Source organism: Pinus tabuliformis, chromosome 2_2 (assembly GCF_031772625.1).
Source record: "Pinus tabuliformis cultivar Carrire ecotype Pingquan chromosome 2_2, CPIR1, whole genome shotgun sequence".
Lineage (NCBI taxonomy): Eukaryota > Viridiplantae > Streptophyta > Pinopsida > Pinales > Pinaceae > Pinus > Pinus tabuliformis.
Window position 1 is genome coordinate 680,255,120 of NC_142300.1, and position 22,677 is coordinate 680,277,796.

General features: G+C 34.3%; 1 protein-coding gene across 1 annotated transcript; it reads right to left on the reverse strand.

The window, feature by feature from the left end:
• Positions 1 to 16,663: 16,663 nt before the first annotated feature.
• On the reverse strand, positions 16,664 to 21,128 carry LOC149194491 (uncharacterized). The gene is made up of 4 exons (XM_089407679.1): positions 20,443 to 21,128; positions 18,287 to 20,226; positions 17,574 to 17,646; positions 16,664 to 16,794 (listed from the first exon to the last, which is right to left on the reverse strand). The coding sequence occupies exons 1-4, from the start codon at positions 20,834 to 20,836 to the stop codon at positions 16,664 to 16,666; spliced, it is 2,538 nt and encodes an 845-aa protein (XP_089263805.1). The 5' UTR covers positions 20,837 to 21,128.
• Between the last annotated feature and the right edge of the window lie 1,549 nt (positions 21,129 to 22,677).

A 22,677-nucleotide genomic window follows, 5' to 3' on the forward strand; every position in this document is an offset into this window, starting at 1 on the left:
GTGATGAGAAATATTGACAAATGCGTAATAAGGGATTAGCTTTAAAAATGGGCGCAGACACAATCCATGGGATGATCTTACAATTACATTAAATGGCCGTTTAAGACCTGCCACCCCTTAAATGCTCATTATACCATTATTCGGCCGAATGGCCCGTTTAAGCGTGTTGTGGATGTTTTGGCGGTTGAGCGCGGGTGAATGATTTCTTAAAAGATCAAGCTTTAAATATGAATGAATCATAATATCCCTCCATTTAACGACTTTTTTGAAATCCGCGCTATATCATAATCGGGCGTCGGGAATACTTAAATCCTTACATTGACAATTTTGAAATCCCGATCGCCGATAGCGAAATCGCATCGCATCGGGGTGAATGGGTATCATAATGTGCATAAATAGTGTATCGCCGATTGCTGATTGCGATATCGCATCGCATCGGGGGTGAAAGGGCTGGGGTGTTTTAAGACTGTATAAAGATTACCGCTGATGGTCGATCGCCGATTGCGCATCGCGTCGGGGCTAATGGCATGGGGCGCTTTAAAATGTGCATGGAGTATTGCCGATAGCCGATAGCAATATCGCATCAGCGAAGACCAATGTGCCACTTATTTGTGTTTTCTATGCCATTGCTATATGCGATCTTGCGATCGCTTTATCACAACGATAAAAGATTGTATTATTTGACAAAAATGGGTTTTTAAAAGGTTTTATATAATGTCTTCATTTGGTTTGCGGGCCTTTTTCAAATAATGAAGTATTGATACCAACTAACTTCTAAAGGGACCCATTTCATATATTGATTTAGTAAATAAATATGATATGAAATTGGGGGTTGTTGTAGGGCACAACAGGTCCACCCATATTGAGCAATAGGATACCTCATCACACAAGGGAGTAAACATTTGACCCTGGAATTTCATCGGGGAGTTATACCCTCAGCCTGGAAACATATTGGGTCATCTCAAACCATGGGTCATCTCAACATATCCTATTGCCTAATGATCTTCCCATTGATGACTCAAAATAATTATGTGATAGAACACCTGCATCATAATCGCCTTGGGTTTTACACCCCCAAGTGCACTCTCAACTCATTGGTTAGATGAAGAGTGGTACTCCCGACAAGCACGACTTGTGGGTATGATGCCAACTGGGGTATACTATGCTCGAACCAAGATAGGGTGAGCTACAACTCCAACCCTATAGGTAACAGATAGGGTTAACTCCCTATATAGATAGGGTAATGCCCTATTGTCTAGAGTTCCCTCAACCCATGGAGCCCTCCATCTTGATTCCTCACCCTGGGAGCTCAAACAAGGTAGGAATATTTAGCTCATTGTCCTCGATTAGTGTTTCCCCTCATTTGGACGGGATTCTCTCTGAAAACCAAGATGCCTTTGAGATAATATCTGCAATCTGCTTGTCTCAATAGCAGTTGTTTCTTGTTCATACAAAACATCAAATAACATATCATGTGAGATCATATGTAATCACATAAATCACAAAAGGATACCTTAATCATCCTCCCTCTCAAGGAGGTCCCAACCATAAGCCTAAGCTTGTCTCACACAGATGCATTGTCTTAATATATGAGAGTATCTCAGTCCCAACTGTAAATATGGGACTTATTGCCAATCGGGTCATCACAATGTATCCATGTCATATCCAAATCATACTCAAACAACTCTCTAAGGAGCTTCCATATCCTGCCTCACAGCTAGCCATGCTAGCAACATCATGATCAACCTCAGTCATGTTATGGACCTCTCATCCAAGATATCATGGCAGATCACATAATAAAGAAGCATCCAAAAGTTCTTATCAAAAATAATCTCAAATATCAGTAATACATCTATGTAAACACATATCATATGAGAAATATCTCATTCTAAAAAACAGAACACCTTATGCAAATATTTCAAGGCAACTCTATGTGAGTGAAGCAGTTCAATCATGAATTTAAATAGGTTATATGCACATCATACATATACATATGGATGTTCAAAATGTAACATCAATGCTTCAATCAACTATTGGGTGACATGTCATGTTCAAAAATATCTTTGAACTTCAAATCAGAGTATCCAAGGATTTTCATTTTCATTATTCAAAAACATTTTCCAATAGCTTTGCAATATGGAATTCCTTTACCAAATTCTAGAATTCATGCCATGATCCATCATTTAGGGCTTCATAAGCTATCTCCCTCTGATTTAGATCATCAAAGGCTCATCACCTGTCACAAGTAGATCATCAGGATATAAAACCAAAACCATAATCAATATCAAAACCATACCTTAGAACTCATCATCCTAACTTCATCATATAACTGTCAAATATAGACATATCAGGATTGCAATGCTCTAAGCATAATGCCTTGCTAAGCCAACAAAATCATCATTACATAACTCAATGTTGTACCATCAACAACGAAGTCAAATCATCAGAGTTTAGAAGCCAGATCACGACCATTATCAAAGTCATCATTATCATAGTATTAATTCTTTCAACCAGGAGACAGGTAGAGCTCATATCAATTTTGAATAAAATTATGCTAACAAGTTGTCATCAACCATGTATTATCAATCTGAACTTTGCCGATTCTTTCTCATAATCATAACACAAGTCATTTTTGTCACTAGGTGCAAATGCATATGACAAGGATGAGTCATTCAGGTTCCATTTTCATGTTGAATCACAACTATCATTATTTCAAACATTGTGCTAGGAATAAGGAGGCCAATCTCCAAACACCCACATACGTCATCATGCCCACATAACATTGATATCATGGAAAATCAACACTCGTCAAATCATATCACTAGACATCAGGTCAAGTCCAAATTTTCTATCATAGAGAGATCTATAATCAAAGAATTTCTCAATCATCAATTCAAGGTTATTGTCAAGTAGCATGACAAAACACTGTTCATATATATCAGTAAGCCAGATCATGCCAACCTCATGTAGCACAAACATAGTGACATATCTATATGTATGTCCCAGTCACCTACAAACACAAGTTCAGACTGTATGTTCATGTTACGACAAACATTTAAGATTTTCCTACTAGCAGATCTTGTTTTTATCTGCAATACATCTGTGGTACTGACATATTCCAAGTGATCATCTGATTTCATGCACAATACTTCATTATATGATCAACAATTTAACTCAATAACTTCAAAATTCAGTTAATAGTGGAAGAATATGTCAGGGACATCATCATTCAGAGTTTAGATAGCTTCAGAAAGATTCAAATGATGGTCAACAATAGTCAGAACTCTGGTCGCTCCCTTCGGGTTAGTATGAGAGTGACTTTAGATGCCTAGACATTGTCTAGGCCTTAACATGTGTGCATCTAGGGATGAAATCTCCTAGATCTAGGAATGTGACAGGAGCATAAACCCTAAATTCTATAAAGGCTTCATCTAAGACTCTGTCGCATATCAATACTATTAGATGCACATAAATCATACTTTAGTAGCATAGAATACAAATAGTAATAAGGGTAAGAATATTGAGAAGATATTCTCCCTCTAACTGGGGATCTGCATCATTCATATTCATTTATGTAAGAAACCTATCTCTAGTAGAGTCATGCAACATCAAATCTATTAGATCATAAACATATGTATATTAGCATCATGACATCAATCTTTCATCAAAGGTTAGATTCAAAGTAGTAGATAAATGCAACATCATCTCTCAAAGATTATGGACACAATAGAATTTTCTATCAAGTCACTCCATCAAGTTACTATATCCAGTTTAACCATATGCCATCAAGACAAGACCATAGGCAGTAAGAGATATGGAATATCAATATTAGACTTATACCTCTCACATAAAGGTTATCATGCTCTTCATGACCAATGAGATCAAATTAGGTCATTCAACAAGAGTGTCAATCACTCTTTCCATATGCTTTCATCATGCTTATCGCAAACATTATCAGCAGACTAAGTCACATGACACGAGGACACGAGACATAGAGGACACGTAAATACGAGTATTCAATACGAAACGCAGCGACCTGGAAACAGGACACGGGGGACACGTTTTATATATATTTAATATATATATATATATATGTGTGTGTGTGTGTGTGTGTGTGTGTGTGTGTATACCAAAATATAGTTTTTTATCCATATTAAATTGCAGGTTGCAGCTTATTAATCAAATTAAAATATAATTACTTCTCAAAGTTCATAGTTCACTTTAAAAAAATAAATAGAATCAAAATTTACTATTTAGAAATTAAAATGTGATATGCTTGGTCTTGATTCTTGAATATTCAATGTTCATTGTTCATGTACAACTTACAAGCACATAAGAAAATAACTAAAGTCTAATCCTATTGATTTCCTTTGCCCCTCTTGCGAGAAAATGCCACAGCTTTCCCTTTCCCTCTAGATGTAGATGCCGGTGCTGGCCGAGTTGGTAGTGGAGTTTGCTATGCTCTAGAAGCTGAAGAACTAGAAGTAGGAGCTATAGGAGGTAGACCATGTCCTCTACTGGTGGCAGGGGTAGCCCGGGCAGGTGGTGTCACCTGGAAACATTACAATCTCCCAATCTTGAAATCCTGAAAAACTGATAAGTCTGCTGCATTTTGAATGAAATCTAAAATTGTACTTTCTCCATATGAAATCCAATGAGGCCGGAACTACTCTCAAACATCCTGAGTCATTTCGTGGTAATGTTAAAAATTTAAGTAAAAGGATGAAAATGAAGATTAAGGAGAATGTCAATTTTACTTTAAGAATTTAACATTACCATGAATAGCATATCAATACTAGGGCCTAGACTTGATCATTAAGCTGCCCCACTCAAAAATTATTTGTTTCTTTCAAAAAACTTACAGCTTATGCAGGAAACATTTTCTATCAACGGAATACATGTTTTCCAAATGCAGGACACGACGAAAACCGACGAATACGTTTTACATTTTACAAGACATGATGAAAAACGTTTTCGACACGTTTTAGGGCCGTTTTCATGTCCGGCACGTAAAATGCGGGACACAGGACCTTGGAGGACGTGTCCTGTGACTTAGTCAATAGACTAATGTATAGGAGTCAATGAACTATCCTTCTCTATGAAATCCATCATGACAAGTATCAAGAGTATCATTTTCTAGAGCCAAGGTGCTAACCTTCTTTATAGGATCAAGATATCCAATGGATAGATCATAAATATTAGCTAAACATCAAGTGTATCAATGTATCAATATTAGATAGCCTCGTAGAATTCAAGAAGGTCAAAATGTTCAACACCAAGTGCATAATTTCATCATAGGAGAAATATATCCAATTCACTTTCATATGCATGTATGAGCCATTAAAGAAAGAGGCATTCTCATCATACCTTAGGGCTTACTAAGCCAATAGATGAAATACAACATACCATGCATATCTTGTGATATTCAAATACCTGAGAACCTACTCATTAGACATAGGCCACTTGAATCACTTTATCATCTTTTCATCAAGTACCTCTTTGTCTCTCTCCAGATCTACATCTCAAAAATGATCCTCAAGAAGGATCTACTCATCACATCTCATCCAGGAGGTTAGAAACATCCATATACTCAAATACATATATAGGAAGTACAAGCAATAAACATAATCATCAGATCTATAAGTCTAATAAGTAAGAAGAATCATAAGTCAAGAAATACTTATCTTCAATGAGAGGTGATCCTCTCTCTCTTGAACCAATCTTTAAGAGCCATTAATGTCCATGGTCCTTCTACCAATGTTGTCTTCACGTATCCAATTAGATATGCTATGGATTATCCCATCTAGGGCATCATTGAATCTTCGTCAAGTGCTTGAGCATGGACCATGCTAGAGTTTCATACATCATATCTCAAGTCTTTGCCATAAACCAGGGTTTTCTATCCAACCCTGACGTCATAGAATCCATCAAACCCTTATCATCAAGATGCCTAGAGTTTTCTTCAAACCCTAGAATTATTTTAGGTCTCCACCATCCTATTCTTGATTACATTAATGGTGTCATCATTGGGGTGATCTCCATGTCTTTTCTTAAAACTGACTCTGATACCATGTTAAATTCTCTTAGGGCGACATTGTTCTTTGCTATGATAGTTGCATTTCATCATTAATACATTAAGTTCACCCCATATCATCATTACATTATTCAGATATACACCATTATACATTAGCATATGCAATTACATAGAAAGAAACAACATCACCATCATCATCAATGCAAAAGAATATAAAAGGAATGGTAGAAGAAAGCATGCACACACATAGAGACACCAGGATTGGTTTGAGAGCAGGGAAAAATGCACTATGGGGAAAACCCTTGCAAATATTCTTCTTCTTAGATCGTCATCAAATGATGCAAAAAAAAAGAGTACAATGATCCATAACTTTATCTATGCAAAAAAATTAATAATAATATCTATGAAATAGATCTAATCATGTTAGGAGTCAGGACCCTCATACTGATGGTTGTAATGTACTATAAAAAATTGATGTCAACTATTGTATACTGTTGTCACTGTGTTGAACACTATTGAGCATTGTTGTCACTGTCAATGAGCCCAATACATATGTTTGCAGCAGAAACTAACAAATCAGATCTACATATCTGTATAAGAGCAAAGAGTAACCCAGATCTACTAGATCACTGAAGTCAACTGAAGCCAAGATATCAAACTCTAGATCTGAAGTCGGGTCACTCTCATCCAAACTATCTGTGTGAAACCGAAACTCCCGGGTCACTCTCTCGAAAATTGTATGTGAGCGACTATGTCATAATACTGCTAAAACACAGAATCAATCCATTACTATTGTTGTTCGAGTGACCCTAATGTCCTGGTCGCTCCTAGGACTAGCTTGTGGGAGCAACTGAGGACCAAAACTTTCTGATCTACCTCTGAATCCATAGGAGCTCCCATAAGCCTCTGTGCCAGTGACAAAGAGTCTATAGTCACTCTCATAGGCTTGTGTGCCAGCGATTAGGGATCATAATTCCATGTTCTATTCCAATGACTGAGATCTAGAAGACCCTGACCCAAAGCGAACCTTTCGCCTGTGTTTTCGGACCCTTGATCGAACTCCTTTCGTTGAACCTGTGCGAACCAAGACATGAGAGAAGAGAAGATGTGTCCAAATGATATTGAGGTCTCTTCTATTTATAGGCTTTCCTAAGGGTTCACTTGGGGTCAGGACTAAACCAAGCAGTTACTCATGTGGTTAGGGCTGACCCATTTCATAATTCATGTATGAATAAAATAATTCATAACTTAACTTCCGATTAACCAAATTGGGTGATCTTTAGGTAGATTTTGGTCCTCTCGAAAAGAAGAATCTAATGCAATAATTATCTCAGTCATTTGAGCTATCCAAGGTGGAATTTTACTGCAATTTCCAAAATTAAAATATCACACAACAAGAAGGGTGGAGTGAGGTCTTGGCTCAGATTTCTCACTAGGAAGGGTGAGTGTGTGCTTCCTAGTTGAGGGTCTCAGCATTTTTGGCCTAGTGAGAGGGCATGGGGTTCGAGGATCGATCACTCTACAACAATGGGTCCTAATATGTTGATGACATTACCATGGGTTTGGTATTTCCCTCGATATGGCCACTAGTATATGTTGATGTTAGATAATGATGGATAACCATTTTCTTTAGAGAAACTTGTCAATTTGAGAACGCCCATGATAGTGGTTATGAATACCTCCATAGTTAAGAGGGAGTTTTGAATTTGTAACTATGGTCAATATTCATAATGTATATTTTGTCACTTTATGTAATTTTATTTATCATTGTAAAGCATATTTATAAATTCTAGAGTCAAAAGAAAATTTATTTTGAGTGAAAGTCCATCTGAATTTTTCAAGATGAAAATTTGAATTTTTGAAATGTAATTTTTGGCTCCAGAAATGACAAGTCATCTACCCACCAATTCAAGTTAGCCCTGGAAAAGAGACACACCCATTTGGCCCATAAAAACTACTATATAAAGGAATCTTGACCTCCTCCACTTCGGCATTTGATCTCACTCACACAAGACAATTCTGGGAAGCTAGAGAAGGACAAGAAGGAAAAAATAGGGGGGAAACAAAGGATGAAATCTCTCTCTCTCTCTCTCTCTCTCTCTCTCTCTCTCTTTTGTCTCTCTTGCAACTTGAATGTGTAGGCTGGATTATTTATTTGTGGTTCACATTTTTTTGGGAATTTTGTCGTAAGGGGCCAAAACTTCTAGGTAACTAGGCAACTGTTGTAGGGCCAAAATTTCTGGGGAAACTAGAAATTGCAAGAGGGACAAAATTCGAGGTCAGATAAGAAAAATGAATAGCTGGATCAGATTGGGTGACTTGAATTGCAGGAGAAAAATAGGTTTGACCATAGGTCTAATTGTGTCTCTCATTGAACATGAAGAATTTCTCTATTGAAAAAGGTTGTTGGGTTTTTCCCTTCGTGTGTTTTCCTAGGGTAAATCTTGTCTTCTTTTGTGTATTGTGATCTCTACTATTCTACTATTCTTTATGGTTGAATTTATTCAATATAATTGTGGAATGATATATTGGAATAATTTAAAATAAAATCTACATCAAAAGTAATGATTGGAATTTCATAATTATTGTACTAATCTATATTACACCTAGAAAATCGGCATATATCATGAATGAAAATTAAAAATAAGACTTTTTATTAAATTCCCTAGAATCGAATGCCCATATTTCCAAACAAGGAGAAAAAATAGGAAAACTCTACTTACAATGAAGTTTGACATAATAGAGGTCTATTAAAATGCATGATTTAAATGTTATGAAATGAAAAGAATCATTATATACCATTGTAAGAATATCATTATAAATAACGGTTTGAATTAGTGGCTTGGTTCCATGTTTTTTAAGGATAATTAAACGTATTATATAGAAAAGTTAGGCAAGATTGCAATATATATTAACAATTCCGTGAATTTTTCTATTTGATTGACTAGTTTGCTTACACATGGACATTAGTTTTCTTACACATGGACATAAGACATGGGGATTTGGCCACTTGATGTTTCCTTTTCGGAGTTGGGTTCAATTTATTATTTATTATTTATTTATGAAATACAAAGGATCTTGATGAATTAATGGTGGATCGATATGCAGACTTGTTTCAAAAAACAAGAACAACATAGCACCCAATGCATGAAATTCTATTACAATTTGAGTCTTATGAAAATAATCTTCTATATCGGAAATAAGATATGCAAGCACATGAAATAATTGTTGATAATAAAAAATTTCATAGGTTAATTAGAAAATCTCAACCCATATTGATGTTGCAAATGGATAATTGTGTGGAAAGTTAAATTCAAATTGCTATAATGCATCTATTAGGTAAAAGTGTGTTTCTTAGTATGTTTCTTTAGTATGCATTAGTTGCATTGTAATGTTACGACCACCATAAACTTTAGGCATAGAGTGATCAAAGGGCTCATAAAGGCTAATGATTATTGATTCATGGTTTAACACCCAATTGGTACATGATATCTATTTAAAGGGCATGGAGGGTTATTATTGATGATTGATTTTAAGAACTCTCTTATGTAAAATATTTTCTTTTGCATTAACAAAATTACTTCAGTGGTTGCACTAGTTGGGGCCATGGACTACTTTCCTCTCAAAGAGGTTTAATCACATAAAAATAATGGAATTGTGATTTTTATTTTGTTTACCTTAACATGGTATCAGAGCCAATTTGAAGAACTTATCATGTTGGCATTAGAGGTCTTAAAGCCCATTTCCTGCAAATTTTGAGGGTTGCTATTTTTGTACTAATTTAGCTTAAATAGATTGTTCCATTACATCCAAAATGCGCTTGGATTTACCTCTCGAGATGCACTTAAGTTTTTTTTATTAAAACTTAAGAGAATTTTTTTTACTTATTCTTGGCATACAAGTCCCTTGTTTAACAATTTGGACATAAACTACAAACGACTAAGAATATATAATGGTGGTGAATATGTCAATAATGAATTCACAACATACTACACTACGAAGGGAATTCAAATGAAACATATTATTCCATATACACCATAACAAAAAGGTGTTAAAAAAATAAATAATCATGCATTAAAAGAAAATTTGACTAATTGTATGATTCAATATAAGAGATTAAGTCTTCCTTATTGGGCCATCAACTGTGAAAATTACATACTAAATCACACTCCCACAAAGGCTTTAAGTAATGCAACACCAAAATAAGCATGCAATAAAGTTAAGCTAGATGCAACCACTTCTATATGTTTGGAAATGTAGCACGGACTCACATTACTAATAAGAGAGGGAAACCTTTACAACCTAAATGTGAGAAATCTTTACAATATTTGAAGATGTGAAATGATATAAACTTCTTCAACCTCACTCCATTGAAATAATCATTATAAGAGATGTTAAATTTGATGAAAATATCTTGACTTACAAGCCTAATCCAGTGATTGTGCCCCCTTTGACCTGCAAGCCATCTTCGACATTTGTGCTACCTTCTCTTCCTATTTTGGCTTCTTCTTCAAATGATAAAATTCAGGATGAAAATCCACCTCTGCCTGCTCATATTCCTCTATAGGAGTCCATTGAACTTGAACTTGCACCAACACCATGAAGCAACAGGTGACACATGAAGCAACAGGTGACCTTGCTAGTGATCCTATAGATCAAATTTGTACTTGTTCACTTTTCCAACAAGCCTACTCTCTTTTGGCTCAAGTTTCAAAGAATCATGATCTAAAAACATTTGTAGAAACTTAAGGAAATCCAAATTGGGAAACAACAATGAATGAAGGATATCATTCCTTGATGGTGAATGATACTTGGGAACTTATACCTCTTCTAAAAGGAAGAAAAGTTTTCAAATATACATGGGTATACATAAATAAGTATGCATTAGATGGAAGTGTTGAAAAATGATTTTCTCAATTTGAAGGAATGGACTACAATGAAAACTTTTTCCCTATCGCCAAAATGAATTCCATTCACCTTGTTCTAGCCCTTATTGCTTCATGGATGGGAGGTCCATCAAATGGATGTTAAATTTGTCTTCCTGCATGGGAATCTACAAGAAGAAATCTACGTGGAACAACCTCCTATCTATGTTCAAGGTGGCTCCAACCTTTGTTTCTACCTTAAGAAATCTCTCCATGTCCTTGAATAAGCTCCTTGAGCTTGGTATAAAAGAATGAATAGCTTTCTTCTTGAAACCAACTTCTCTAGATGTCATTCTGACCCTACTCTCTACACCAAAAAATTAGGAATCCATTTAATAATCTTTGTTCTTTATGTTGATGACCTTATCCTCACTAGTAGTGACCCTAAAATTTTAACCCATGTGCAGTCAAGACGTAAGAAGAAGTTTGAAATGATAGAATTAGAATATTTACATTATTTCTTTAGCCTCCAAGTATCGTAAACTAAGGATGAAATTTATATTTTCCAATTGAAGTATGCATGTGACCATATTTAGTATTTCCACATGGAATATTGTAAACTATCCCCTTCTCCCTTTCAATTTGGATTCATACTTGCTTCTACCTACACTACACTTGAAGTTGATACCACTTTGTACTATCATTTAGTTGGAAACATATTATATTTGACTCATACACATCATGGTATTTCCTTCCCTAATGGTATTGTTGCTCGATATATGCAAGAACCACATGAAAATCATTGGAAAGTAGAAAAAAATATGCTTTGATATATTCATATTATAGTTCAATTTCGGGTACAATACAATTTATGGGGGTATCCTTTTTTGGTTGGTTTCACTAAATCAAATTGGGTTTGCAACCCTAATGACTAGAAGTTTATAACAAGTTATGTTTTCACTCTTGGTTTTGGACATATCCCTTGGGCTTGTAAAAATAAGTAGGTTATTTCTCTTTCTTTAGTAGAAGAAAATTACCATGTAGTGGCTAATGCAACTTAAGACGTCTTGTGGCTTAGACAGATCCTTTCAGAGTTTGGATTCCAACAACAATATCTGACCATCCTCTCATGCCATAATCAGAGTGCCATCAAGCTTGTGAGATCCAATTTAGCATCAACACAACACAAACATTTCATAAGAAAACTCATTTATGATTGATTTTTTGAAGTGAACTTTTTGTCTGCAGATGATCAAATTGCAGGCGTTTCACAAATTCTCTTACAGAAGCTCATTTTTCTAAAGTTTGATCTATGTTAGGAGTTTAGGAATTTTTCATTAAGGGGGATATGATCTAATGCCTCCTTCTTTCTCTTATTTCTTGAGCTTTGTAAATCCTTTAATCCTATCCGAAATTTTTCTTAAGAGGGATATTAGGATATTTACACACTTAGAGTTAGTTAAATTCAACTTGGCCTGAAGTGTTTATTAGGTAAAAGTGTGTTATTTAGTATGCATTAGTTGCATTGTAATCTAACAATCACAATATTTTTTAGGTACAAAGCAATAATACTACTCATATTCTCCTTGATACTAATGGCTATTGGTATGTGGCTTAACATCCATGATCTCTATTTAAAGGGCATGGAAGGTCATCGATAATGACCGATTGTGGGAACTCTCTTATGTAAAACAATTTCTTTTGCATTAATAAAATTGCCTAAAGTTGTCACATTAGCTAAGGTCGTGGATTGTTTTCCTCTCAGATGTTTTTAACCACATAGAAATATTGGCATTGTGATTTTGATCTTGTTTTTTGAGCGATTATTGAAGGTGCTCATCTTATTTGTAATACATTGTTTACCCAAACATTGTTGGGTAGGGCAAAAGGAAGTATTTACTGAAATATATATTCTACTACTGAGTCCAATAAAATAGAGGTTCAATGGTGGAAGTAAACTAGAACATCAAAGTTAACACAAAATTGTATGAAAATTGCTTAAATAGAAAAGAAAAACGGGTTGATGGTTCAAAATAAAATATTTTAATTGATGTTAATATAATCATATGGGCATGCTCACCAAGGCATGAATGGATGAAAAAAAAAAAAAACTACGAAGGGACCTGCAACAATTAAGGAACAACAAGAATAAATGGAGCATAATGTTAAGGGTAGGGGTAACACTAATGAATGAATCTTCATTTGCACCATACTATCTTAAGTATTTATTGAGAAGTACAACTATAAAATACAAATTTGTCACTTATTTTATTACACCTCTTCAATATTAATATATTTAACATTGATCCACGCACATATAAAAATAACATGTTAATAATTGTCCATTAATTATATATATATTCAAAATTTTGAAATTTAAATACATAGATTAGATATTAGAAATTAATATTTCTAGAATTGAAATTCTAATACTGAGAATCAAAATTGACATGCATTTCAATTCATATTTTAGGAATTGAAAATAATAGTTAAAATTGACATGCATTTCAATTCATATTTTAGGAATTGAAAATAATAGTTTTGGAACTTAAAAATGTAACTTTTAAAGTTTGAAATTATTTAAAATTTATATGTTTAAAATAAAAAATCACATTTAAAAAAAAATAATATTTACATCTTTAAAACTGAACATTTTCACTTTAAAAAATTAACAATAAAACATCTAAAATAAAAAATTACAATTTTTAATCTAAGCTTTTTTCAGACAGAAAAATCATCATAGATTTAATCTAAGCTTTACAAATTCGACGAAGTTCAAACTATGATATTATGTATATGAATATAAAATTAGTCGATGGTAGAGCATGTGTGCACTTCATCAATACTGAAACTATGGTATTATATAAAATATAAAACTAATCGATGCAAGAGCATTCTCGCGCATCATCAATATTACTATTTGTTTATTTGACAATTAACGTCAAACCATCTGCATACGTAACTTATCTTTATATTTAGGAAAATGCCATCTCCGTAGATAATTTGATGTTTTCATTTATGAAAAATAATATTTGATTATGGGACTTTCTGAGTCAAATATAAATTCTATGTAACAAAGAATGTACAATTAATGTCCGTTTTAAAAGGAGTGAGCTAATATGTTCTACAAACTAATTAAAAAATAAAGAAATTAAAAATAAAGTTTTTAAAGACTTTGTACCAAATCAATTTTAAAATAAGAAATGAACCTATTTATCAGTAAAATAAATAAATTAAAAATAAAGTTTTTAAAGAATTGATACCAAATCAATATTCAAATAAAAAATAAAAAATGAACATATTTATTAGTAGAATTAAATTTAATTTTAATAGATTAAATGTAAAACTTAGAATATGTTAATGTAATTTTTTTGGTTTGCTAATCCATGAATTTTGAACTTGCAATCTTCCTCATTTATTTTATATCCTATAAACAAATATTAATGTAATTGAATATAAAATGAGAATATAAATTTTAAAAGAGTTAATTTTTGTGAAATTTATTAATTTATTTAAATAAAAATTATTATTTTTAAAATTCTTAAAAATAAAATTACTTAAAAGAGTTAACTTTTCTGAAATTTATTAATTTTGTTTTTAATTTATTTAAATAAAAAATATTATTTTTAAAATTCTTAACGATAAAACTATGTAAAGTTCAATAACTATTAAATATAGATCAAAGTTGATTTAATAATTATATAAAAAAAATACATAATATAATTTTTTTTAAATATATATTAAAAATTAATAATGAATGTGGTATTATGGTTGATAATTAATTTTATTTTTTAATTATTTAAATAAAATTATTTGCTTTTAAATATTTAAAATGAGATGATTTAAAATATATGTTAATGGTATTTATTTCAAGTAATTGATAAAAATAATTATTTTCTTCTCCATCTAAGTTTAATTCTCACAAAGAATATATTGAAATCATAAAAAATATGTATTCAATCTTTTACAAAATATAAAATGACAATCAACTATATTTTTTTTAAAAAGATCAATTGAAAAATAGATAATCACAAATTTTATTATATTTTTAATATCTAATTTTAATATGGATAGTGTCTCTCTATTAAACTATCTTTAGTTTTGAATCTTATGGTACAAATATCACAAAACACAAAGTAGAAGATTCATTTATTTATACTTTTGTGTAATAAAATACAATGTCCTCTTATGCAGGAAGCCTATACAATCCATAAAAGGCTCGAGGTTTTTTAGGGGGGAGAACTAGTATCCAAGTCCTAGCCCTCTCCCACACTATGAATATAACAACTACAACCCCAAATCCAATCCCTATTCCCATCCCCAATGCTAGCAATGAGATCTTTTCATTTACATGGCTTAGCCATTTCATTTTAACATGGCTATTGTCACTAGTACCATTATCTTGTCCAATAGGTTCTGCCTTTTGATTGTGACATCGATTTAAAGGATACCCGCACAAGCATTTATTCCTTTGAAATGAAGCTGCATCAAATGTTGAAAATTGTGTCCCTATTGGAATTGGCCCACAAAGGTAATTAGATAAAACATCTAATTTGCGCAACCAATGTAACTTAGAGAGTTCTTGGGGAATTGGCCCTGTTAATTTATTTTTTGCCAAGTCCAACACCTCTAAAGTATATATGTTACTAAGAGTTTTGGATATTTCTCCTTCTAATTGGTTTCCACATAAATTCAACCATCGCAAAATATTCATACTTCCTATACTTGAGGTATTTCCCCTACAAGATACTTGAGGTATTTCCCCTACAAGATACTTGTTAGAGAAATCAAAGAGAGTGTTGGTAGGTATTAGCTCTGAGAGTCTAATATGTTCAGTGCCTTCCATTTTATCAATTGATATAGATTGATAGGTTGTGCTCTTTGAAAGTGGGTGATTATGGCCACGACTGTTCTGGTGTGTGGCCTACACGTAATACCATACCAAGAACATACCCCCTTTGAGATGTCAGCCGTCCAGTTAAACAGCCGTCCAGATGGATCTGATTTGATAAGGCTTTTGAAGGATAGAAGAGCTTCCACGTCCTTTCTCTCGTGAGGATCCATGGATGATTCGTGCTATTCTCTAACATGGTACGCCCATTCAAAACAGATTCACCAGTAGCGTGATAGCCAGAGACGTGAGCTCCCCCATAAGTAGGGGAATGTAGGTTCGAGAGTGAGTAATTAATGGCTGCTGCAAATGGAATCACAGTGGCCACGATGATGACGAAGCACCCGAGCATGAGCGGAACAACGCCCTTGTGATCCATTTTCCTCTATTCGAAACTCAAAACTACGTCCACCAGTGAGCTGTGTTGCGAGCTATATACGTATATATAAAGAGAGGAGCCTCATATTATGAAGCAGAGATAGAAAGCTTGGGCGGTGATCTGGGAGAGGCCTCCAGAGATACCGTGGGTTAGTTGAAAAAATGAAAGGCACCATAGAAAAGATAAATGGGCGAATTCAATGAATGACTTTTGTAGGGAAGAAACTTTGTTATGTAGGTAGAGGAAAAGAGCGATGGCACGTAAGAGAGAGAAAAATTGCCCAACCTTATGGGCCTTTTTGACTATCCAGGCGATTCAAACCATTTTGTTTTTTACTATCCGGGCAAATTCCACGAGGTTTTGAATGTAATGTAACAACTTTATTAAATATTTAGTTGATGGCCTGAATTTATTGGTTAATTTTATAAATCGAAGGTTAGTACGAATTAGAAAACCAATTAAATTCCATTATATTTCATTGAGTGAATATATTGTTACAGCGAAGACGGCAGTAAAGATAGAAATGGGCGTTTGGAGCAGGAGATAGAGAGGCGGCCATATTGACTCGCCGTCGTCTCAGGGGCGGTCGTGGAGGCGTGGAATTTGATGTTCACGTAAATCTTCGCTGTGCACGTATTTAAAAAGGAAAGGGAGAACTGCTACAACGAAAGACAGCAGTAAAGACAGAAATGTACATACAGAGGGGGAGATGAGAAATGTGCGCATGGAGCGGGAGATAGACACTTGAAGAGACTTATTGACTAGACGGCAGTAAAGACAGAAATGTACATATGGAGCGGGAGATGAGAAATGTGGGTATAGAGCGGGAGAGATAGACTTGAAGAGACGTATTGACTCGATAGCAGTAAAGACAGAAATGTACATATGGAGCGGGAGATGAGAAATGTGCGTATGGAGCGGGAGATAGACACTTGAAGAGACGTATTGACTCGACAGCAGTAAAGACAGAAATGTACATATGGAGCGGGAGATGAGAAATGTGCGTATGGAGCGGGAGAGATAGAGACTTGAAAAGACTTATTGACTCGATAGCAGTAAACACACAAATGTACATTTGGAGCGGGAGATGAGAAATGCGCGTATGGAGCGGGAGATAGAGAATTGAAGAGACTTATTGACTCGACAGCAGTAAAGACAGAAATGTACATATGGAGCAGGAGATGAGAAATGTGCGTATGGAGCAGGAGATAGAGACTGGAAGAGACGTATTGACTCGACAGCAGTAAAAACAGAAATGTACATATGTAGCGGGAGATAAGAAATGTGCGTATGGAGCGGGAGATAGAGCCTAGAAGAGACGTAGTGACTCCACAGCAGTAAAGACAGAAATGTACATATGGAGCGGGAGATGAGAAATGTGCGTATGGAGCGGGAGATAGAGACCTGAAGAGATGTATTGACTCGGGTTCGTCTTGGGCGGTGGTCGTGGAGGCGGCCCGAGAGATGCCGTGGGCGACTGGGAAACGCTAAAAGACGTAGATGAGTGTAACGTGAAAGCCAAGGTTTTGATAAAGATGGCAAAATAGGTTCTGGATGCATCGCATAGTAGGGGCTATTACAATCAATACATCTACATAGTAGATATCTATTGATATTTGAAATTTATCTATGATATCTATTGATATTTGAAAATTTATCTACATAGTAGATATCTATTGATATTTGAAATTTTTTCTTGGATGAGATTTAGTTGACATAAATGAAATCAAATGACGTTGTCTTGACCCTAAATATAAAATATAAATAGAAATAAATATCTTGAAAATATAAATGTTAATAAATATCTTTATAATATAAAATATAATATTAATGAGTCACTATTGAGTATTATAATATTAATGAGTCACTATTGAGTCAACATTATGTATGGAAAATAAAATAATGCACTGTACCATTTTTAAATCATAATTTTGCTATATTGTAATAGAGTTCATAATTTGGAAACTTTATATAACATTGAGCAATTAACAATTTGGAGATCTTTATGGACCATCATTATTTTGAATAATATACAGAAAGATTAATATTTGTACATGTATTTTCTAAGTTGGAAAACGATACACTCCATAAAAGGGTCTTCTGGTAAGAGGCATTACACAAAGCCTACTATTTTTCCATAGGATGATTAGACTTACTACTCCTCCAACTCCAATCCCTAATCCCATTCCCACTGCAATTAATGATACATGCTTGTTCACACTGTTCAACCATTTCATTTTAACATGATTCTCCTTGCCAGTGGCTCTCACTTTCGGTTGCTTGCATGTAGGCAAAGGATACCCACATAAGCACTTATTCTTCTCAAATGAAGTTTCATCAAATGTTGTGAATTGTGTTCCTATTGGGATTTTTCCACATAGACTGTTATATGAAACATTTAATACTGCCAACTCAAATAACTTAGAAAGCTCTTGAGGAATATGTCCACTCAAATGATTTTTGGACAGGTCTAGTTGTTCTAAAGTAGATACTTCACTAAGAGAGAGAGGTATGTGCCCTTCCAATTCATTCCAAGATAAATTCAACAACCTCAAGCTACTTAAATTTCCCATACTCACTGGTATTTCCCCTGTGAGATTATTACTTGACAAATCAAGTATTGTATTTGTTGACAACACATATGTTAGAGTATAATCATTTCCTTTGATGTCAATCTTGAGATCTTCATAAAGTGTATCAACACTAAGTTGCGAAGATGCATTAACTTTAAAACCTTTTAGTTTCTCAAGATTATGTGGTATCCTTCCGCTAAGTCTATTGTTAGATAAATCCAAAACCTGTAATTTGGAAAGATTTGTAATCCATTGAGGGATGCTGCCATGCAGACTATTGTAACTCATACTGAGAACTCTCAAGTCTTGAAAAAATGCCATGTACTCTGGTAGCTCTCCTGTTAATTCATTCTCTCTTAAATCTAACAATTGAAGTTTGGTACAACTTGCAAAAGACGCTGATAGAGAACCAGATAGATTATTAGAATGAGCACTAAAAATATACAAAGAAGATGGAAACTGTATCTTGTCAATATCTCCACTAAGTGCATTTTGAGATACCTTCAACCTCTGCAAAGCAATGCAATTGCCAATACCCTTAGGAATCACTCCCTCCAGGTTATTTTCTGATAAATCTATGACCCGAAGTGAAAGCAAACTGCTAATACTTTGAGGAATTGTACCTGTGAGCTCGTTGTTATTAAGGGAAAGCTCTTCAACCTTGCTGAATCTTATAATGGTTTTGGGGATGTTACCTGTAAGCTTATTTTCACCGAGATCTATGCTGCTCAACTGATTTAAACTGAAAATTGCTTCAGGGATATCACCAGTGAGCCTATTTTTACTGAGCTGCAGGTTCGTCAATTGACTTAAATTGCCAATTGCTTCAGGAATGCTCCCTGTAAGTTCATTTGAACCCATAAATAAAAAAGAGAGAGAAAGATGAAATATACTCATGGGCAAGGAGCCCTGAATTGTGTTATTTGATAAATCCAACCATTGAAGGTTGCTGCAGTTTCCTATTTCTGGAGGGATGGAACCAGAAATCTCACCCGCATAAATCCAAAGTGTAACAAGCTGTCTTAAATTTCCCAATTGAGGTGGTATGTTGCCTGACAACCTATTGTTCCCCAAAGATAAAAGCTGAATAGAAGAGCAATTTCCCAGAGATGGAGGAATGGAATTCTCCAATTCGTTGATGTCCAGAAACATCCACTCCAACTTTTGCAGCAATCCCAATTCACCTGGAATTCTTCCACTTAAGCTGTTGCCAGAAAAATCGATGTACGATAGTTCACTACAATTCCCTAGGGTTGAAGGGATGTGACCACCAAGTGGGTTGAACTCAAAGCCAAGATGAGATAGACTCCTAATTGAGCCCAGAATCGAAGGAATTGGACCGCTGAGAATATTCCTTCCAATCGATAATTCTTGCAGAGTCGTGCAGTTGCTCAATGAAGTTGGAATACTTCCATTCAGGTGATTCCTGGACAGGTCTATATATTCCAGCTTTGCTAGATGACCAATTTCTGTTGGTATGATCCCTGTCAAACCATTTTCTTTAAGACTGATCGATATAAGACGTGTGCAATTAAACAGTTCTTTTGGAATAGAAGCTGAGAGAATATTAGTGCTGAGGTCGAGTTTTCTCAGTGCTTTAAGATGCCCAAACTGGGATGGAATTCTGCCTGTCAAGCTATTAAAAGAAAGATCCAAAATGCGCAATAAGGAGAGATCGCCAAGAGATGGCGATAGCGTACCTTTTAATCGTAACCCGGACAGCATTATGGCAACAATTCTTTTAGTGCGTCTTCTGCACCAAATTCCATTCCACAGACACACGTTCTCCGAGTTATCAACCGTCCAGTTGGACAGCGATCCAAATGGGTCTGATGTAATGGCCTTTCTGAATAACAAAAGAGCCTCGAGGTCTCTTTTATCACGCTCCTCCATGGATGACGCAGATTGGTGAGCTTCCTCCATCGTATTGCGCCCATTCATAACAAAATGATGAGAATCATCCCGGTAAAGAGAGGTTAACCCACTCATATTGCCATACAGATGCAAGTGTTCTTTCCTTGAGTAACTAACAGCTGCTGTTGCGGTTTTCGATACAAATACAAACCATAACAACATGGTAACAAATTTATCCATGATTTCTCCTTGACCAACTTGAATATCTTTGAAGCTGGTGAGTTCTGCATGCGTTCAGTTCTTCGTGCTATATATAGAATACAGCCACAGTGCATCTCTCCTAGAAGGTCGTGTGTGGAAAAATGAGGAGATGCCGTGTAATCCGGGAATGGTAGACTAATAATAACGTTGTGGAGAGTTTTAAGAATGTGTCTAAAGTGGGGAAGTTTAGTTTCACAAGTTTTTTTAGTGAAAGATATAGTTTCCAAAACTGCTCTTAAAAATCTTGAACAAAATTATGCTCCGAAGAAAAATGAGAAGATGCAAATCGTCGGCTGGCAAATATGAGAAGATGCCGTGTAGGCTGGTAACTGTAGAGCAATCACATAGAAAGTAAAGGGCCTTATTGACTCTCGGAAATAAAGGTGAAGGTGGTGCCAGGGAAAAAAATGTAATGGGGATGTGTTTGCCAGGGCTGGTGTAAGTTGAATAGAACCCTGCCAACACGGCACGCCGGTGGTTTGACGTTGAACTTCAAAGCATAGTTACTATGTTCGAATTCGAATTCGGATTCGAATTCGATACCATACGATAAAAATTTTGATGGAAAAATTTCAATTCGAAAAAATTTATGAGTATATATCTTAACCATTTAAATATACATATTCTTTTTTTTATAACAATAATGTCTTGTTATATTCTTCCCATTCATTTTGATATTTAAATAATTTTAATCAATATAAACAATTTTAAAATTAGTCTTTACCTACCAAAACTACAACCACACTTATCTTCAATCCAAAATTTATCTGTGTTTTAAAATTCAAAATTCGCTCCTACTTTCAAATCCGATCTAAAATCTTTTTATAATGAACATTTATTTAAAAAAATAATATTTAAAACTCAACGCTATAATTCTTTAATTTCAAATTTCATCTAAATTTTTTTATAATTAATACTTATTTAAAAATGAAATAATGAAAACTTATTCTTATAATATCTAAAAAACAATTAATTATTATAAAATTTACTCTTCACTTACTCTTCAAGATTTTCTCAAATTATTTCTTTTTCTATTATCTCAGCGTTTTAAACTCTTTAAGATAACACTAAAATTTAAAATTTCCATTTCCTACGTGCAATCGGGCTGCTATCTCTTCAAGATTTTGCTCCTAAATTTTTTTCATAATATTTAAAATATCAATTATTATTTTTTTCATAATATTTAAAATATCAATTATTTTTTATAAAAATTACTGTTCAAAATTTTTTCAAATTATTTCTTTCTTTTATAATCTCGGTTTTTTAACATCTTTAACACAACACTGAAATTTAAAACTCGAAATTTTCTCAATCGGATAACCTTTCCATTTCCTACCTGCCCACAGCTATATTTTCAAGATTTTACTCAAAACATTTCTTTCCTTATTTCGTTTTTTCAGCGTTTTAAACTCTTTGAAACCATACTGAAATTTACAACTCTTTTCTCAATCTTGCAAACTTTCCATTTCCTGTCTCCGATCCCGCAACTATCTATTTTGTACTATTTTAAATTCTCAAAACACCCAAATTAATAAATCCTTGAAATAAACTAAAAACCTAAAAACCATAAAGCTAGGCAAACTAACTCTAAACGAATCTACACGAATCCAATCGAATTTTCATCGAATTATTCGATGTACGAATCGAATTCCCAAATTTCCGTATTTTTTTGTCCGATACGGACGAATTTGGTAGCTATGCTTCAAAGAAGAAAACAAATCATCCTTGGAAAAGTGTTAGTGTGGACATCATGGTGAGAGAAACCTGACGAAGTTTGTTTAACAGTGTCCTTGTCCTCCTCGACGTACTTGGACTTTCAA

What these genes read in the sequence shown, in the direction of transcription:
- LOC149194491 (XM_089407679.1), bottom strand. Translation starts at nt 20,836, where the DNA reads ATGGATAAATTTGTTACCATGTTGTTATGGTTTGTATTTGTATCGAAA. An exon ending in GTCCGGGTTACGATTAAAAG is followed by an intron (nt 20,227 to 20,442) that starts GTACGCTATCGC and finishes ATGGTTTGACAG; the next exon opens with GGATCATACCAACAGAAATT. An exon ending in GGAAAAATAGTAGGCTTTGT is followed by an intron (nt 17,647 to 18,286) that starts GTAATGCCTCTT and finishes AGCGTTTCCCAG; the next exon opens with TCGCCCACGGCATCTCTCGG.